This window comes from Rhinopithecus bieti, unplaced genomic scaffold, assembly GCF_001698545.2.
Source record: "Rhinopithecus bieti isolate Rb0 unplaced genomic scaffold, ASM169854v2 scaffold_49762, whole genome shotgun sequence".
Lineage (NCBI taxonomy): Eukaryota > Metazoa > Chordata > Mammalia > Primates > Cercopithecidae > Rhinopithecus > Rhinopithecus bieti.
The window spans coordinates 874,595-893,876 of record NW_016819845.1 but is presented as its reverse complement, the minus strand read 5'-3'; the positions used below and the strand labels follow the sequence as shown (position 1 = coordinate 893,876).

General features: G+C 48.1%; 1 protein-coding gene across 3 annotated transcripts in view; it reads right to left on the bottom strand.

Moving 5' to 3' along the window:
* The window catches only part of ERGIC1 (endoplasmic reticulum-golgi intermediate compartment 1), a 120,854-nt gene that overhangs the window by 68,088 nt on the left and 33,484 nt on the right, over nt 1–19,282 (bottom strand). The window contains exon 1 of one of the 3 annotated variants that reach the window (XM_017859276.1): nt 17,549–17,628. The exons of the other annotated variants lie outside the window; for them this stretch is intronic. Coding sequence (XP_017714765.1) covers nt 17,549–17,613 — 65 coding nt within the window. The 5' untranslated portion in view covers nt 17,614–17,628. Of the gene's footprint in view, nt 1–17,548; nt 17,629–19,282 lie in introns of those variants that run through there. 3 annotated transcript variants of the gene reach the window in all.

Genomic DNA, 19,282 nt, shown 5'->3' with positions numbered 1-19,282 from the left:
AAAAAAAAAAAAAAAAAAAAAAAAAAGAAAATATCAGTATGAGTTAATCATTTTCAAGATACCCAAATACTGAAGTATGCACATGCATATATACATATCATATATACATACATTTCCTCACTCTTTCCATAGAGAAGATCCAGCAACAGCAACAGCCCAATAGCAGTGAGTGTAATGAGCACCCAAATCTTGGCTTCTAATCACTATTCTCTACTTAAGGAGTCAGAGCTCCTTGGAATGGCTGATTCTAGGCTGGGCAGGAAAAATACAAGATGGGCCTGGAGCATCTTCTTATGTCAGAAACCAAGAAAGTGTTCAAAGAATGAAAAGGACATGTCAAAAGGACAAGAAGAGGCCAGACACAGTCAATGGCTCATGCTTGTAATTCCAGCAGTTTGGGAGGTCCAGGCAGGGGGATCGCTTGAGGGCAGGAGTTCAAGAAAAGCCTGGGCAACATAACAAGACCTCATCTCTACAAACAACAACAACAACAACAAAGACTACAACAACAAAAGTTGGGCGTGGTGGTGGCGCCTCTAGTCCTAGCTTGTCAAGAGGCTGAGGTGGGAGGACCACTTGAATCTAGGAGTTCAATGCTATGGTGAGCACTGCACTCCAGCCTGGGCTACAGGGTGAGGCCCTGTCTTTAAAAAAAAAAAAAAAAAAAAAAAGCTCGAGGGGGTTCCCACTGGCCAAAGAATAGACAATGTGAGCATCAAAATAAATAACAATCATCACAGATTATAAGCCATTGGATAAAACAGAAAGGCAGGAATCTACATAGATAGAAATAAAGAAATGAACAAATCAAAAGTTTGATAAAGAAGAGGATATTGACATACCTTCAAAGCACTTCCCCAGAAAATGCTGATAATTACAAAATGGAAAGAGTGACTGTGCAGTAGAGAAATTCAGCAGACATCATCTTTTTGGTGGGGGCTGGAGGGACAGAGTCTCATTGTCGCCCAGGCTGGAGTGCAGTGATGTGATGACACACTGCAGCCTCAATCTCCCAAGGCTCAGGCGATCCTCCCACCTCAGCCTCCCGAGTAGCTGGGACTACAGGGATGCGCCACCATGCCTGGCTAATTTTTTGATTTTTTTGTAGAGATGGGGTTTTGCAATGTTGCCCAAGCTGGTCTTCAACTACAGGGCCCAAGCGATCTGCCCGCCTTGGCCTCCCAAAGTATTGGGATTACAGGCATGAGCCACTGTGCCTGGCCCAGGCATCATCTGAACCAGGTGAACACAGTGGACACCGGAAGCATAGAAACACATCAGCACCCCGTGCCTCCTGATATGCCACACTGAGGAGGACACAGCACCACTTCTGGGGAATCCTGCCTAAAAGGTACAGCTTCAATCTAATAATGAGAAAACATCAACCAAATCCAAAGTGAGGGGCAGTCTGCAAAACAAAACAAAACAAAACAAAACAAAAACTGGCTGGCATTTGCCAAGAGCATTCAGGTCAGAAAGCACAAGAAAAGCCGAGGGAACTGTCACAGATGGAAGGAGACTAAAGAGACATGACAACTAAATCTGATGAGATCCTGGATCAGAAAAAGGCGATCAGTGAGACACCTGAAGAAAGTTGAGTACGAACTGCAGACTGGCCGGTGACACTGTCTAACGGATTTTCCTGCTCTTGATCATGGCATTGTGATTATGTAAGATGTTAACATTTGGGGATGCTTGGGTAAAGGGCATACAGGAACTCTGTACTATTTTGCAGTTTGGGGAAAAGTCTGAAATTATTTCAGAACAAAAAGCTAAAAAAGTATTTCAAATGGAAATTTAGAAAAACATCAAAGACAGAGGTGCCACTTATTCACACTTAGAGCATGCCTTTAATCCCGGTTACTCGGGAGGCTGAGGTGGGGGGATCACTTGAGACCAGGAGATTGAGGCTACAGTGAGCTATGACCATTCCACTGTACTCCAGCCTAAGCAACAGAGTGAGACCACCATCTCTAAGAGTAACCGTCATCATCCTCATCATCACCATCCCACTTAGCCTGTTGTCTTCACACCTGGGTGGTCCTTGTAGGCATCTGAATTTGAGGTGCTGGTTTAACAAATGATTGCTGACTCCTAGGTATCAGGCAGAGTAAGTCTCTGCTGGGCATGGGGACAGGGGTAGGGAGGCAGGCTGGGTGATGATGAAGCTCTAAGAGGGAGGTGAGATTTGGACCAAAACTACAGAAGGCAATCAAAGGAAAGAGTAAATGATGCTTAACCATAATCACTCCATTCTATGCTGGGCACATTGACAAACATATTTGCATTTATTTCTCACAAAAACCCTGGAAAATACTTATATCTCATTTTTCCAGGGAGAAAACGGAAGCTCACAGTCACCAAGCCAGTGAGTGACAGAGCTAGGATTCAAACCCAGGTCTGAGTACACAGGGCATGGTCCTTCCACTGCCTGTACTCTGGGAGTCACCAGTTTAGAGCCCACTTTTCGGTAAATTAGATGAAGGTCTCAAGGTTTTGTTCATCTGCTTTTCCAAAGATGCTGCCCCAGAGCAGATGTGAGTCACCTGGAAGACAGGGACCAGTTCGAAATTCATTAATTCATTCACCAGCCATGTGCTAAGCACCTGGTATATCAGGCAGTGTTCTAGAGAGTGGGGAAATGGAAGTGATCAAGGTAGACACCACCCCATGAAGCTGCCAATCTAGCAAAGCTCCTGGCTCCTTGGGACTGGCCACCTCAACACTACGTCCTATGATGCTGACTCCATTCCCACACCACAGAGCCACGCTGAGCAGCAGTGGTGGGGTAAAGGGAGAGCTCAAAAAGACCCTGGTTTCAGAACTGACCACAAGCCAAGTGAGTCAGCATGAATGTCACTAAGAAAATGGGTTATCAGGAGGCTGGTGAGAACCCCAGGCATGTGACAGACCAGGAAGTGAGCCGTCCTCCCTGACTGATATTAGTCAGTCCCTCGCTGCGGTGATGTGACCAGTTGTGGCCAGCTCTCCATCAAGAGAATGTGGAGGGAAGGGTGAAGAGAATGGAGGAGGGAAAGGGATGCTTACAGCAAACCTACTATGTACTACGGTCACAGGGGCCTTTGACCAGCATGTTCACATCTAATTGTCTTGACTGACTTGCAAATGAGGGATTACTGTTCCATTTTACAGATGAGGCTCAGAGAGGTCGGAGACTTGGCTAGGCTCACACACCTATGAAGTGCCATGGCAGAGATCTGAGTCTGGATCTAATTTATGGTCCTGGTCAGTGTGGGGACAAATCAGGCCCATTTGGGTGGAAAATATTTGGAAGAAAAAGAATGGGACTGCTTAGCCTCAAACACAGAAAGCTAAAGGATGGACGATAATAAATATTTATTATTGAAGAAACACTCCCTCCCAGCCCTCCCTGGCCACTGGAGTGTGAGTTCTTAAGGGCAGGTCCCGGATCTTTCCTCTCCTGCCCTCCTCTCTGCCCAGCCTAGGCCCTTGGGGAACTGAGTCCACGAATGGATCTGTACAAGCGTAAGGCCCACTGGTTGGCCTTAAACATGAGACTAAGATAAGATGGGCGGTGGTGAAGCTGGGCGATGAGTACACAGTGGTCCCTGTACTGTTTTCTCTACTTTTGTGGATACTTAAGACAGTTTTGCTTTTTTTTTTTTTTTTCTTTTTTTGAGATGGAGTTTCGCTCTTATTGCCCAGGCTGGAATGCAATGGCGTGATCTTAGCTCACTGCAACTTCCGCCTCCCGGGTTCAAGCGATTCTTCTGCCTCAGCCTCCCGAGTAGCTGGGATTACAGGCACGTGCCACCACGCCTGGCTAATTTTGTATTTTTAGTAGAGATGAAGGTTTCTCCATGTTGGTCAGGCTGGTCTCCAACTCCCAACCTCAGGTGATCTGCCTGTCTCGGCCTCCCAAAGCGCTGGGATTACAGATGTGAGTCACCGCATCGAGCCACATTTTGCTTTTTAAAAAGGAAAATGGGTCAAACTTAAAGCAAGGGAGGAACCAACTGGACTTAAGAAAAACTAACCTGGATGCCAGGGGTCAAGGGAATGGGAGTGGGAACTGGGGTTAGCTGGGCACGTGGATTATCCCCTGCTGGGACAGGACCCAGAGACTCCACAGGGCCCCCTGCCCTCAATGGTCCTCACGGTCAGCTCTCGCAGGAACTCTGAGATCACTGTGTCCAACCCGTTCACTTTACAGAAGAGAAAACCAAAGCCTCAAGAAGAGGTGTGCCTTGCTCAGTTGAACGTACAATTAAACTCAAGAGTATCAAAAACAAAAACAAAGCCAGGTGTGGTGCTCACACTGTCATCCCACTCTGAGAGGCTGAAGTGGGTGGATCACTTGAGGTCAGGAGTTTGAGATCAGCCTGGCAACATGGTGAAACCCTGTCTCTACAAAAAAATACAAAAATTATTTTGGTGTGGTGGTGGTCGCCTGTAGTCCCAGCTACTTGGGAGGCTGAGGTGGGAGGATTGCTTGAGCCCAGGGAGGTCGAGGCTGCAGTGAGCTGAGATCATGCCTCTGCACTCCAGCCTGGGTGAGAGTAAGACCCTGTCTCAAGAATAAGTAAATAAAATAATAATTTTTAAAAATAAAAACAAGCCCCAGGGCGGGCAGATTACCTGAGATCAGGAGATCGAGACCATCCTGGCCAACATGCCAAAACCCTGTCTCTACTAAAAATACAAAAATTAGTCGGGCATGGTGGCAGGTGCCTGTAATCCCAGCTACTGGGGAGGCTGAGGCAGGAAAATTGCTTGAATCTGGGAGGGGGAGGTTGCAGTGAGCCAAAATCGCGGCACTCCAATACTCCAGCCCGGGAGATAGAGCAAGACTCTGCCTCAGATATATAAATAAATAAATAATAAAGTAAATAAATAAAAACAAGCCAATAAAAAGCTTTCCAACCAATCCTTGATAGTGCTTATGTCAGGAGAGGTTTTGCCTCTCAGGGAACATTTGTCTTTTGGACCATCGCTGGGTATGGGGGTGCTACTGGCATCTCATGGGTAGAGGCCAGGGGTGCTGCTAAACATTCCATGGCACACAAGAAGGTCCCCCCACAACAAAGAATGACCAGCCCCAAGTGTCAAGAGGGTTGAGGTTGGGAAGCTCTGTTGTGTGCGGAATAAAACCTCCCATATGGAAACGCGTTTTCCCATTGATCCCATGCTCTCTCTGAGGGGCCTCCAGCTGCTCCTGTCCCGGATGGGTGATGTCACGGCCACGGCCTTAATGGCCTCCATGGAGACCAGCAATCTGGAGTTAGGCAGTGCTTCCCTCTCCCTTTTTGCTCTGTGCCTGAGAAGGCAGCGCTCACTTGGAAAAAAAACAACACAAAGGAACCCACAAGGAAAAGATGAAGTCCATCTGAATTTACTTTGTGACTTACTATAATGGTGTGGTAAGTACAAGTGTCACTATGTTAATCAAAAAGGTGCCAAATCCATGTCTCTAGCTTAATCGCGCCTTAGGATGCAGCAAGTTCCATGAGAATGTATGGGAAGGTCAGTGCTAAAAGTCAATGAGAACATAGGATTTCCTTAACAGAAATCCACTTTCCGGGCCATATCTAGCCTACAGAGTGAGGAATGGCTGCAGAGCCCAACCCCAAATAAACACGTCTTCCCCTGCTCCCAAGCAAGGAAACTGCCACTGGAAATGTCTGACTAATGGATTTCATCTGTAATTTCTTTTCATAGCAGAATGCCTCAGCTTTGCTATTTTAACTTTTGCTGCTTGGGACCTTAGTTCTCCCCTGTTCTTGCAGACGAATCTCGGATCACTCTGTGGTTCGCCATATGTGGGCGGCTAACGGGCAGGCACTTGTGATGTCACTGTTTCCAAGGCTTAATGAAATTAGATGCCATTTAGGAGCAAGTCATTGGAAGTGGTGGGTCATTTGTCCCAAAAATAGCCATCAAGGCTTTTAGTTGAAACTCTGGCTCGTCAGCCCTGGACACCAGCCTGTCGGAGTCCTCGGTGCCGAGTGCCAGGGAGGCGAAAAACTCACTCGTTTGTCCACCTACTCATTCCCTCCACCTTACTGAGAACCACTGGCCCGGGGGCTCTACTAGGATACGTGTGTGCCTGCAGATGTGTGTGCATGCATATATGTGTGTTGGGGGGCACGAAGGCAAATGAACACACTAGAGCCAAGTGGAGGAAGGGGGGAGGGTGCCCTAGAATCATTCTCATCGCCCCCCTCAAATCCTGACCTTGACATTCATACTACTAAGATGAGTTCACACCACTCTCTCCCTCTGTCCAAAGGAGAAAAGGTCCAGCTCTGTCTCTAGCCCAGATGGAGAAGCTTTGAGGGAGGAATAATAATAACAATAATAATAAATAATAATAATAACAATCACAGCTATGACTGCTGCTACCCCCATCGCGAGGGCTTACTGCGCACAAGGCCTCAGGCTTACACTTTGTGTTCAGTATCTCAGATCACTTTCATAACCCTGTGTGGCAGACAGTAGCATTCTTTCTGTTTGACTTGCCCAAGATGCAGGGCCAAGACTTGAACTGGCACAGTCTGCCAGTAGAACACTTCTTCTCACCCCTGGGCCACATGCCTGCCTAGAAGAGGGAGACAGGCTGGCAGGTGAAGGAGTGAAGGCCTGGATTTATGAGAGATCTAGGTGACGACTCCTGGTCTACAGAGCACATAATGCTGATGTCACCAACACATATAAGGTTTTCTCCCTGCAGCTCTCTCCCCAGACCTTGGTGCCCACGGCATGGCCTTCCAGCCCCAGCAGCCTCCACTTCTACCCCAGTCATCTCCACATGTGACCTCTCCCATCTGTGATAACCCTCTCTGACCACAAAGTCTTGGCCTTTCCCCTCCTCTCCTTCCCACAAAGACCAAGTCTGGACAGAGAGGAAGAGGAGTAAATCTGACAGCTTGGCTTCCAGAAAGCCAGACAAACCACACTCCCCATCCCAAGGCGGCTCCCCGATCTCCACAGGCTCTGGGGACTATACCTGGCCCAGCCCCAGGGTGGCTGCAGGATCTTCCACCCTTGCTGGGCTGGGTCAGATGTGTCCTTGAATCTCCTGTGGGTCACGCAGGGCCTGGCCCATTAACAGCACTCAGTGAACTCCAGGTGAAACTATAAAATGACGTCTGCACAAGGCTATTCGCCACAGCACCAGCTGTAACAGCAAATGACTGGAGACCATCCAAACATCCAGCCAAAGGGGACACTACAGATCACCCATAAGGCAGAGGGTGATACAGCTGTATGGGAGAATGACACTGTCATGGGGAATCTCCAGGATACAGTAAGAGGAAAAGGCTAGGGCAGAATACTGCATTCTGTTACATTTTATGTGTGTGTCCCTGTGACAGGGGGGTGGGGTGTAGTGATAAAAATGAATGTACGGTCTTGCTTATATCTTCAAAAAGAAGCAACAGAAGGGGAAACCAAAAGTTTATACGAATGGTTACTTCTATTCTTCTTAGGAGATGTATAAAAATATTAAATATGGCTGGGTGCGGTGGCTCACACCTATAATCCCAGCACTTTGGGAGGCTCGGGCGGGCGGATCACGAGGTCAGGAGTTCGAGACGAGCCTGACCAACATGGAGAAACCCTGTCTATACTAAAAATACAAAATTAGCTGGACATTGTGGCGCATGTCTGTAATCCCAGGTACTCGGGAGGCTGAGGCAGGAGAATCACTTGAACCCAGGAGGTGGAGGTTGTGGTGAGCCAAGATCATGCCATTGTACTCCAGCTTGGGCAACAAGAGCAAAACTTTGTCTAAAAAAAAAATATATATATATATTTAATATATAAATTTGAGAAAAAAGTACAAGACCCATATACTGAAATAACTGCGAGCGGAAATTAAAGACATGAAAGCAAAAGTAAATGTGAAAATAAGACATTAGTGGGTCAGAAGATTCAACATTGTAAGATGGCATTTCTTCCCAATTTATCCATAATCAACTCAATTCCAATCAAACCCAGAGGGTATTTGTAGAAATTGACAAGCTGGTTCTAAGACCATATGGAAATAAAGGACTAGAATAGCCAAAGCCAACTGTGAAAAAGAAAACAAATGGTTCGATGTCAGACTACATAAACCTTCTAGAGGAAATCATAAGGGAAAAATCTTTTGTAAAGCTTAGGTAGCAGATTTTCTTTTTAGATGAGAACACCAAAAAAGTTAATTAATAAAAGAAAAATGATAAATTACTTCCATTATTTTTTTTTTTTTTTTTTTTTTTTTTGAGACAGAGTTTCACTCTTGTCGTCCAGACTGGAGTGCAAGGCATGATTTTGGTTCATGGCAACCTCTGCCTCCGGGTCCAAGCAATTCTCCTGCCTCAACAGCCCCAAGTACTGGATTACAGGTATGCGCCACCATGCCCGGCTAATTTTATATTTTTAGTAGAGAATGGGGTTTTGACATGTGGCCAGGCTAGCTCGAATCCTGAACTAGTGAGTCCACCTGCCTCGTCTCCCAAATGCTGGATTAACAGGCGTGAGGCCACTATCACCCGGCCCCAAGCATTCCTTAAAACTTAAACATACAGGCCGGCCCGCGGTGGCTCAATGCCGTAATCCCAGCACTTTGGAGCGAGACGGTCGGATCAACGAGGTCCAGGAGATCGAGACCACCCTGGCTAACACGGTGGGAAAACCCGTCCTCTACTAAAAAATACAAAAAACTAGCCGGGCGAGGTGGCGGGTGCCGTAGTCCCAGCACTCGGGAGGCTGAGGCAGGAGAATGGTGTAAACCGGGAGGCGGAGCTTGCCAGTGAGCTGAATCCGGCCACTGCACTCCAGCCTGGGCGACAGAAGCGAGACTCCGTCTCAAAAAAAAAAAAAAAAAAAAAAAAAAAAAACAACTTAAATATACATTCACCATATGATCAAGCCATTCCGCTCTAGGCTTTTGCTCAAGAGAAATGAAAGCATCTGCCCATACAAAGACTGTATATGAAAAGTCATGGAAGCTTGATTTATAAGAGCCACAAGATAGAAACAACCCAAACGTCCATCAACAGACAAATGGATGAACAAGGTGTGGCATATTCATAAAATAGAATATTACTCAGCAACAAAAAGCAGTGCAGCATTGATACATGCAATGACATGGATGATTCTCAAAATAATGATGCTGAATGGCAGGCAAACTAGGGTACATATGGTATGGTTCTGTCTATAGAAAATGCTAGAAAATGCCAACTAATCTAGAGTGACAGCAGATCATCAGCTGCCCAGGGAGAGCGGAAAGGACAGGGAGGAGCAAGCTTTGGGGTGTGGTGTAGATATCCACTATCCTGGCTGTGATAATGGTTTCATGGATGTATACATATGTCATATTTTTCACATTGTACACTTCAGACGTGACATTTATTGTAAGTCAATTATACCTCAATAAAGCTGTCTGAATAAAACATTTTAACAGCCATAATTAAAATACATCCCATACATTAAGTGATCCATGAGTTCATAAGGATACTTCCTAAAAACAAGTAACGAGCTTTGTTGGACACCTTTAAGATCCTACACCACCAACTCATTATTCTGAAAATTGGTAAATAAAGAGAACGCACTTACTCTGACTTTTTTTCTTGGTATAAAATGTATTTCTAGATAGCCAAATAGTTGATGAGGGCAAAGTTCTGTTTTATACAATAACTTCAAAGAATGTATGCAGAAAGACTAAGAGAATTAGAAAAATCCTCTTTGTGCGTCCCCTGATGAAGTCCTGGATCTAGACAATAACCAGCAATGACAGGAAACTTCCTAACAGATAGACCAGGCTGCCCCTGCCTGAACGCAGTGATCCATCTGAGCATCTCCAAGAGACAAAAGCCAGTTATTCTGTACCTCTCAATGTGACATAATACAAAGCACACAGCAGCACCCAGGAACGCTTCTTGCCAAGGGAACTGACCCTGAGTCTAATCAAGGTTCCAGATCTAACCACCAGTTTACAAAAAATACCAGGAACAGGTTACATGATTCAATAAGCCCAATCCATAATGTGGGCATTCTACAGAATAAATGACCTACTTTCTTCAATAAATAAAGGATGTGACCAGGCGTGGTGGCTCATGCCTGTTATCCCAAGACAGGAGAATCGCTTGAGCTCAGGAGTTCCCTGGGCAACATAGCGAGATCCCATCTCCACAAAATATTTAAAAATTAGTCAGGTGTGGTAGCTCACGACTGTAATCTGTTACTCGGGAGGCTGAGATGGGAGGGTCACTTGAGCACAGGAGTTTGAGGCTTTAGTGAGCCATGATTGCACCACTGCACTCCAGCCTGGGCAACAGGATGAGATCCTGTCTCAATAAAATCCATAGGCAATAGGTAGACCTTGTTGGATTCTGATTCCCTTTAACCCTAACCACTTACTTTCATTTTCCCAGCCTCCTTTGTGGCCTGGGGTGGCCATATAACATTGCTCTGACTGATGATAATAAGCAGAAGCCTGCTGGGGGTAGAGTGTTTTTGCTTTTATTAATCAAAGTGTCACACATCACTGGCACTAACACTTCTACCCCAACCCCATCTTCCTGTCTTGGGTGCAGACATAACATCTGGAGCTGGGGGAGCTCCTCTGAGACCCTAAGGGAAAAGTGCAGCTGAGAGCAGAGATAAAAACTCCCGTATCCTTGAGATGCTGAGCCAACACCAGCAGCAAGCTACCTCCAGTCTTCTTGTGACATGAGAAAAAAAAAATGAAAACAAAAAAACTCTTATTTAAACCTCTTCTAGTCCAGTTTTCTGTTACTTCAGCTAAAAAAGCACTCCTTACAGATAGCATGTAAAAGAAAAAGCAGAGGAGGTATGGAAAGGCCTTGACTTGCTGCCACTCATCAGCTGGAGAACTTGAATGAATTATCGTTCTACCTGGAAGGTTCTGCCCTTGCATCTCTGTACGGCTTGCTCCCTCACTTAAGTCTGTTTTCAAATGTCATCTCCTCGGGGGAGCCTGTGCTTACTCTGCCCTCTTTTTTTTAATATTTTTTATTTTTTGAGACAGGGTCTCACTCTGTTGCTCAGGCTGGAGTGCAGTGGCACGACCAAGGCTCACTGCTGCCTCGACCTCCCTAGGCTCAGGTGATCCTCCCACCTTGGTCTTTCAAGTAGCTAGGACAAGCGCACACCACTGCACCTGGCTAATTTTTGTATTTTTTGTAGAGACGGGGTTTTGCCATGTTGCCCTGGCTGGTCTCAAGCTTCTGGGCTCAAACAATCTGCCTGCCTCAGCCTCCCAATGTTGGGATTACAGGCGTGAGCCACCACGCGAAGCCTCTGCTCTCTTCTTTCTTCACAGCACTTAAAATCACTCCCTGACATTGAGTTATGTGTATCTGCTCCCTGCCTGACTCCATCAGAATATAAGTCACCAGAGAGCTGGAACCCCATCTGTCTCTATCACCAGGGCCTAGAAGAGTGCCTGGCATAGAGTAGGTTCAAAAGAAACACTTGTGCAATGGATGAAGAAGGCAACATTTCTCAAAGTGTGGTCCAAGGACGACTGCCTCAGAATCTGTGGGAAGCTGGTTCCATTTACAGATTCCAGCCAGGCGAGGTGGCTCACACCTGTAATCCCAGCACTTTGGGAGGCCGAGGCGGGCGGATCACCTGACATCAGGAATTTGAGACCAGCCTGGCCAACATGGTGAAACCCTGTCTCCACTAAAAATACAAAAAAAGTGCCAGGTGTGGTGGCATGTGCCTGTAATTCCAGCTACTTGGGAGGCTGAGGCAGGAGAATTGCTTGGACCCAGGAGGCAGAGGTTGCAGTGAGTGAGCCAATATCATGCCACTGCACTCCAGCCTGAGGGACAGAGCGAGACTCCATCTCGGAAAAAAAAAAAAAAAAAAAATTGCAGATTCCAGGGCCCCACTGTAGAATGAACTGAACTGGTATGGGGTGAGGCAGGCAGGGCAGGAATCTGCTTTGCTGAAAAGCACAGTTCTGGAGACGCCCATGCATGCTAGAATTCCTAAGGTGTAAGGCATGTGTTTATTTCTAACTTCAAGCAGATTTCCTAAGACTTTCAGCCTGCACCCACCTGACTTACCACAGGTCAACAGAGGGACGGGAAAGGGGACTGGCATTTCCTGGACTCCTACCCTCTGGGCCAAGCACTGCTTAGACACTTGGCCTACTCTATTCACAGAATCTTCCCTACTACTCCTGAGGTTCCTTCAACAAATGCAGAAACTGAGGCTCAGAGAGGCCAAGCCACTTGCCTAAGCTCACACAGCTAGCAAGAAGCAGAGTCAGGACTGGAACCCCGGCCAGTCTCCTCCTGGAGACTGAACACTGATCCTCCCTGGCCTCCCAAAAGCTCCCCACTGGGCCCTGGGAGCCTTGGCTCTCTGTACTCATCGCTGCCCTCCTGTGCCATGCAGGGCCCATACTGACAGCAGGCCGTGGCACTGGGTGAGTGAGTGAAGGATGCAGGGTCCACGGAGTTGAGGAAATGTGGTGCTGTGTCACCTGGAAGCCCTGGCTGGGCAAGGCTGGAGAGGGGCCCCTCACCCTCACTTGCCTCCCCCACCTGCAACAGACAGATGAGCTCAGGCTTGCACAGGAAGAGGAAAGGCAGCCAGGGCTTGGCCGGCAGTCAGGCTTCCCACTTGTCAAGGCCACAGGGAGTGCTGGGCCGAGGGGAGCAATAGCCCCCCAAGTGTTTCCAACTCACTGGAAACAGGACACGGCCTCCTGGCCCTACACCGGGATACAACAACATCCTGTGTGCAGATGCTATAAATGGAAATGTATTCTTAGAGGGGCAGAGCATGAGCAGGGTTTTTCAAAAGTGACCCATCATCGGATAAAAATACAGACGGCATTTAAATGCTGAGCGGCAGGAGCTATTCCGGGGACTGGATTCTCATGCCTGTGGCTCCCCGCCAGGCACGGCCTTTCACAGAGATTTAAAAAGAATAAACTGTTGGTGTCAGTGTTTTTAAGTTTAGGAGGAGAGTATTTAGGGGAAGGAGGCATGCCAAGATACCTGTGAAAGGTGCCCCTTTTGGGAAAACCCAAGTGTCCCTTGGCCTCCACCTGCCCAATTGATTCAGCTTTGCTTTGTGCTATGAGACCACCATTTTCTCTCTCTCTCTTTTTTTTTTTTTTCTGAGATAGAGTTTTGCTCTTGTTGCCAAGGCTGGAGTGCAGTGGTGCGATCACGGCTCACTGCAACCTCCCCCTCCCGGGCTCAAGCGATTCTCTTGCCTCAGCCTCCCGAGTAGCTGGGATTACAGGCATGTGCCACCATGCTCGGCTAATTTTTGAATTTTTAGTAGAGGCAGGGTTTCATCATGTTGGCCAGGCTGGTCTCGAACTCCTGGCCTCAAGTGATCCACCTGCCTCAGCCTCCCAAAGTGCTGGGATTACAGGTATGAGCTACCGAGCCTGGCCTGAGACCACCTTTTGACAACACTCTCAGTGACCTTGAGAAATAAGTCAAGGCTGAGTTCTGGGGAGGCCTGGGGTAAAAGCACAGTGCAGGATTAAGATTTTAAGAGGGGAAGGAGAATGATTATTTACTGAGCACCTCCCATGAACCCAAGTAGTAACTCATATTGTCTCATCTGATCCTCAAATCTGATCCTCAAAACCATTCAAGGTATAAACACTAGCTTCATCCCCATTTTACAGAAAAGAAAACTGAGGTTCAGGAAAGACTGTGTAGAGACAGTGACTCAGACTGAGGCCTTGAGTACAGGCAGACACATGGGGACGAGGCTGAAGGAGAAAGGGTGGAAGTTCTCGCACAGCTTCATGGCCCCCTGAGGCCCAAGGTTACTCTATCTCACGGCCAAGCAGGGGTACATGTCCTCGTCCATCTGAACACAAGGCTACTGCACTGGGCTGGGAGCACAGCGAAGAAACCTGAAGGGGCAGGCAGCTGTGCGCTTTAGAAAGCAAGATCTGGCTCACAAATGAAAAGATGAGATTCTCCACACAATCCCAGGCAAAAGCGCCTTAGGAAAGGGGTCAGAATGTTCTCCTTGTCAGCCTGGCTGAGAGGCTAGTTGGTGATCACTTTCATTTGGGCATATCTCGGTGTTGTCAGTTTTTCTATAATAAGCAGGTTATAAATGAAAACAGAGACACAGTCAGGGCCTGTCTTAGCAGATCTGTCTTTGGCTGTTATCTGTCCCTCCTTCAGACCCCACTGCCCACCAACATTCTTTGTTCCCCAAAGACCACTGCTATTCCAGCGTGGTGCCATCTGTCTGCATCACCCCCTCTCTCCTCCAGCAGCTCACAGTACTTTGCATCACCGAGTGCTTACTGTGGACCACGCACTGATCTAGGTGCTGGGAGCACATCAGAGGTCAGACACAAATCTCCCTGCCTTCACCTAGATTATCTCCTAGTGGGAGAGACCAACAGTGAATGAACTCATATATATATCAGTGCTGATAAGTGTTATGAAGAAAAATAAAACAGGTTAAGGAAATAGTGGAATGCCAGGGCCCTTTGGATGGGGCTCATCAGACAAGGAGATCATAACATGCAAATGGAGATAGAATTAAATGAGACAACAGCCACAGGGACAGCCAGGGAACAGCATTCCAGGCAGAAGGGACAGCAAGTGCAAAGGTCTTGAGGCAGGGAGCGTCAGGTTCCTGGAACACCAGGGGACAGCAGGGAGGCTGATACGGCTGGAGTGGCCAGTGAGGTCAGAGGCCTCAGGCAATTGAAAACTCAGCTCACGCATCCCTTTCTCTGAGAAGCCATCTCCAATCAGCCTCAGGCCGGATGAAGTGCCCCCATGGGGCCCTCTGCAGCCCCTGAGGTCTCCCTGTTATTACTGGGCACATGCTGTGATTGATGTCACTGAGCATGCGTGGACTGCATTCACAAATGAACAGCACAGCCCACACTGCCCCGTTAATACTATTGGTGTCTTCCCCTCAAAGCTGTGAATTCCTCAAGGGCAGGAGGTTGTCTTACACGTCTTGGGGTTCCCCAGGGGCTGGCACTGTGAGCTTAAGTGGGGAGCGTCATCTTTAAGCAGCAAAAGGCTCACTGAGCCAGGGAAGACTGTGGGTCTTTCTTGAGTCAAGAGCTCACCTGAGCTGTGCAGGTGAGTACCCTCAGGGAGGCACTTGGCTTCCTCACCACCCACCAGCAACGAGGCTCCACAGAGGAGATCCAGGCAGGCAGGCGGGGAGGAAGGGAGCGGCTGCGAGAGGGAGGGAAGGGCTCTGTTCCCCGCTCCCCCTGCTAAATTTCCCACATCTGCTTCAATCTGTGCTTTCTTCAACAGTTCATGGCATAACTGAGCCCCTGCTTTAAGGAAAGCCCACATGAGAAAATAAAAATGTAAAACTAATTCATCAGGCAGTTATTATTCATAGAGAGGAAACACCTTTACCTCTGAAAGAGACTCCAGGAAACGTCAGCATCCCAAGTCAATTAACAGACCCAAGCACTGGTCACCCAGCAGCTCCCATCAGCAAATGAGAGACGGCCAGGCCTCACACGTGGGACAGAAGTATACTTCTCTGGAGTGGAAAAATGTCTACGGAGAATAGGCAGGAACTGGAAAGTAGAGAAGTGGGCTGGGTGTGGCCCGTGGCAAACTGTGGAGTCCACAGAAAGCCTCCCAGCTTGGCACATGGCTGGAACCAAGGGGTCCCAGGGCAGCCAGATAAGCGAAACCAGAAATCTGGAGAATGAGGTGAAATCACCAATTAAAAAATGATGCCAAGTATTTTAAAAATAAAATAATACGCAAAGCAAAGCAAACACTTCTGTGGGTCAGATGTGGCCTGAGTATTATCAGTTTGTGAACTTGGCCTTAAATCTTGAACATGAAGTATTTTTGTGTCAGAACAGTCAGTAGAATGAAAAATATAACAAGAAGAGAGAGAAACATAAAAGTTATAGAGCCAGAAGGGAGCTTCAAGATAATGGAATTCCTGTGTGGTCAAGAGGTTTCATCTCAGGGATCAAGTCTAGTGGTTGCCAGGCTGCTAAGGCTGAGACCTGACTCTTTTGGAGCCCGGAGATAGATTAGCAATGTCTGCCAAGGACATGGGAATAGGAACATTTGCTCCATACTTTCTGGGTTTGATGAGTCCAGATGCATCTTAAAGGCAAAAACTGATCCAGAAAGCTGTACCAAATTGCCTAATGTCACAAGGAAGAACGAGTGTCCCACCTGGGGCTCTTCTCACGACACCCCCAGATGCCCCTAAATATTTTGATCTGCAGTCTACCAAAAACTTATCTTGGAGAGAAGCCATCTCTAAACCAATAATGCAAGTGGATAAGAAAATCTGATTTTTACAGTGATTCATTTTCTCCATGACTTCTTAGAGACAACATCTTTTCTAAACAGCAAGGGGAGTCTGAACCCTGACAAAGCCATCTGAGGCTGCTGCCTCTGGCACACAAAATATCCCAGCTGAGGGACCTGAGCCCAGCCGAGGGGTCTGGCGCCAGAGGGAGCCTGGACCCACCAGAGAGCCGTGGCTTGCCTCCCAACTCGGCCCTCCCCATCCCACTCGGTGTGAGTCATGGCCAGCGACTTCAGTGTGCTGGCTGCAGAGTCCTCAGTTTTACTTGGCTCCTGAGCAAAATGTACTTTTCCAAGGGACACTCATTCAACTGAGGCTGAATTTTGCAATTCCCTGGCAGGGGTGAGGCCAGCCTCCCCTGAGCACACACTGTCCTGGGGAATGGGGACCAAAGAATGCAGTTGTCACCCCCCTCACCTCCTCCTTCCTCCTCCCCAGGGCGGAAGATCTGTCTACACCCTGTCAGGGCCCTGGCATGCCTGCCATCCCCTCAGCCTCTGCTAGTCACCCAACAGCAACCATTGCCTCCCTCTAGCTCCCCATGCAGGGTGCACTCCTGAACTGGATTTCAAACTACACCTGACAGCAGGCCTGGAAAAGATGAGCCCACAGCTAAGCCAGCCAGGAAAGCCCCCACACAAGGCAGAGCCACACCCCACTGCACATCACTGCTGGGGTTGTGGTGGCTCAAGCACCAAGTGCATCGTGAACCTGTTTTACTTTTGTCCCTCTTTTAAAACATAAGTTTTTTTTTTTGGAGCAGTTTTAAGTTTACAGCAAAATTGAGCAGAAGATAGCGATTTCCCCTATCCTGCCTGTCCCCACACATGCACAGCCTCCCTCACTATCAACATCCTGTACCCGAGGGGACATTTGTTATGACTGATGAATGAACACTGACTCATCATTGTCTCTCAAAGTCCATACTTTACATCAGGGGTCACTCTTGGTGCTGCACATTCCTTGGGTTTAGACAAATGTATAATGGCACGTATCAATCACTGCAGTATCACACACAGTGTCACTGCCCTAAACATCCTCTGTGCTCCGCCTATTCATCCCTCCCTCCCTCCAGCCCCTGGCAACCACTGATCTTTTACTGTCTCCATAGTTTTGCCTTTTCCAGAATGTCACAGAGTTAAAATCATACAGTATAGAACCTCTTCAGATTGGCTTCTTTCATTTAGTAAGAGGCATTTAAGGTTCCTTCATGTCTTTTCACAGTTTTCTAGCTCATTACCTTTCAATCCTGAACAATATCCCATTGTCTGGATGAACCAGTGTGCTTGGCATTTCAATCCCCATGGATTTTCAGAGCCAGGGGCTCTACTGTCTCATGCATTAGCTGCATGACTTTAGATAGATTTTTCTCTGAACCGCCAGTGTTTTTCATCTGTAAAATGGGGTTAAAATACTGCTTACCTCACAGAAGTAAGGATTAAACGCAGAAATGCATGTAAGGCATGAATGGCAGCTCCCAGCCCGTAGCAAGCACATGGTGGATGTGAGCTGTGCTTACCATCGTCGCTAGCACTGCGACTGTCACTACATTCCTGAGCTTTCTCAGGGCTTCTCTTTTCTGCAGAGCAGCATGGAGGGGAGTACAGACAACCTAGCTTTCGGCTCAAATCCTGACTCTGCTAGGCAACTGGCTGAACCTCTGGGAGTCTCAGTTTACTCATCTGTAAAATGGGGAGGGGCATTACGTCTCCCTCCTAGGGAGATTTTGAGAAATGAATGAGATCACGAATTGGAATGTAGAAAGAAGCCTTGGCGTTCACTAGGTGCTCAAAAAAGGTCAGTTGCTCCCTGTGAGGGAGAGGTCCTCCGTGCTTCCTGTGAATAGCCCTGCTGAGCCCAGAGAGCAGGGAAGGGAAATTGTGGGTATACTTGCAGACAGACAGGGAAATCCAGACCTACTGCCCAGCACCAGGGTTGAGAGCCCCTCTGCTGGTTCATGCTACGGTAGAGAGAGAAGGGAGAGGCAAGTGCCCTCCTGCCTAGCCCAGCCAGGACCCAGAGGACTGGGGGGTGGCTAGCACTCGGGGGTGGAGTAACATCTCTGCAGTGAGCCAAGGCCTGCCTGGCTGTCTTCTTGGTGTCAAATGACGGCAGAGGCTGGAACACTGAGGCAGTGGCCAAGGCCAGCCAGCAGTTGTTCTTGCGGCCTCCAAAGAGTGGAAATAGGGACAGGGAAAAGTTACAGGCAGCAGCCAGCAGTTCATAGCAGGTTCTGTGGAATTGCTGGGGCTAAGCAAGGACTCCTGTGCTCTCCTGTGAATCGTCCTTGGCCTTTCATCCAAACTGGACCTGCCCACCTGGGAGGTCCACCACCCCCGCCTGTACCCAAAGGGATCACACCCTGACCATGCAGTGTCACTGATGCCAGGAGGGAAGGGCTGCCAGCAACCCCACTTTCCAGGTAGCACGATAAAGGTCACCCAAGGTGGCACTGCTGGCAAGCACTGGAGCTGTAATTCAAACCCTTGGCTTGCAGATCCCCCACAGCCTGAAGCCAAGGTCTGCAAAGATTCTGCATGGCCACTGCTCTCCATCTGCATCATCTCCATCTGCATCATCTCCATCTGCATCCCCTTTCATTTCCACATTCATGCATTTGTTCATGCATTCATCCAGCACCCGTTCAGCAACTATCACTAGCACCTGCTCTGCTAATGATAAAAATGGGAGCTAAACAAAGGCAGTCTCTGCCTGCCTGGAGCTAGAGTCAAGAAAACCTCCACTGAGAATGCAGAGTTACAGAATGAGATAAGCGTCGGGGAAGGCCCCTGGGCTTCCCTTGCCTCTACTAGACAATAGGCTGGAGAGTACAGTGCGGTGAGCCTGGAGTTGCCCTTTCTGGGTTCAAGTCCCAGCTCTGCCACTTGCTAGCTGTGGCCTCGGGGAATTCCCTTCACTGCCCTGTGCTTCCATTTCTCAGGCTGTCAAACAGTGCTCACTTCACTGGCGTGCT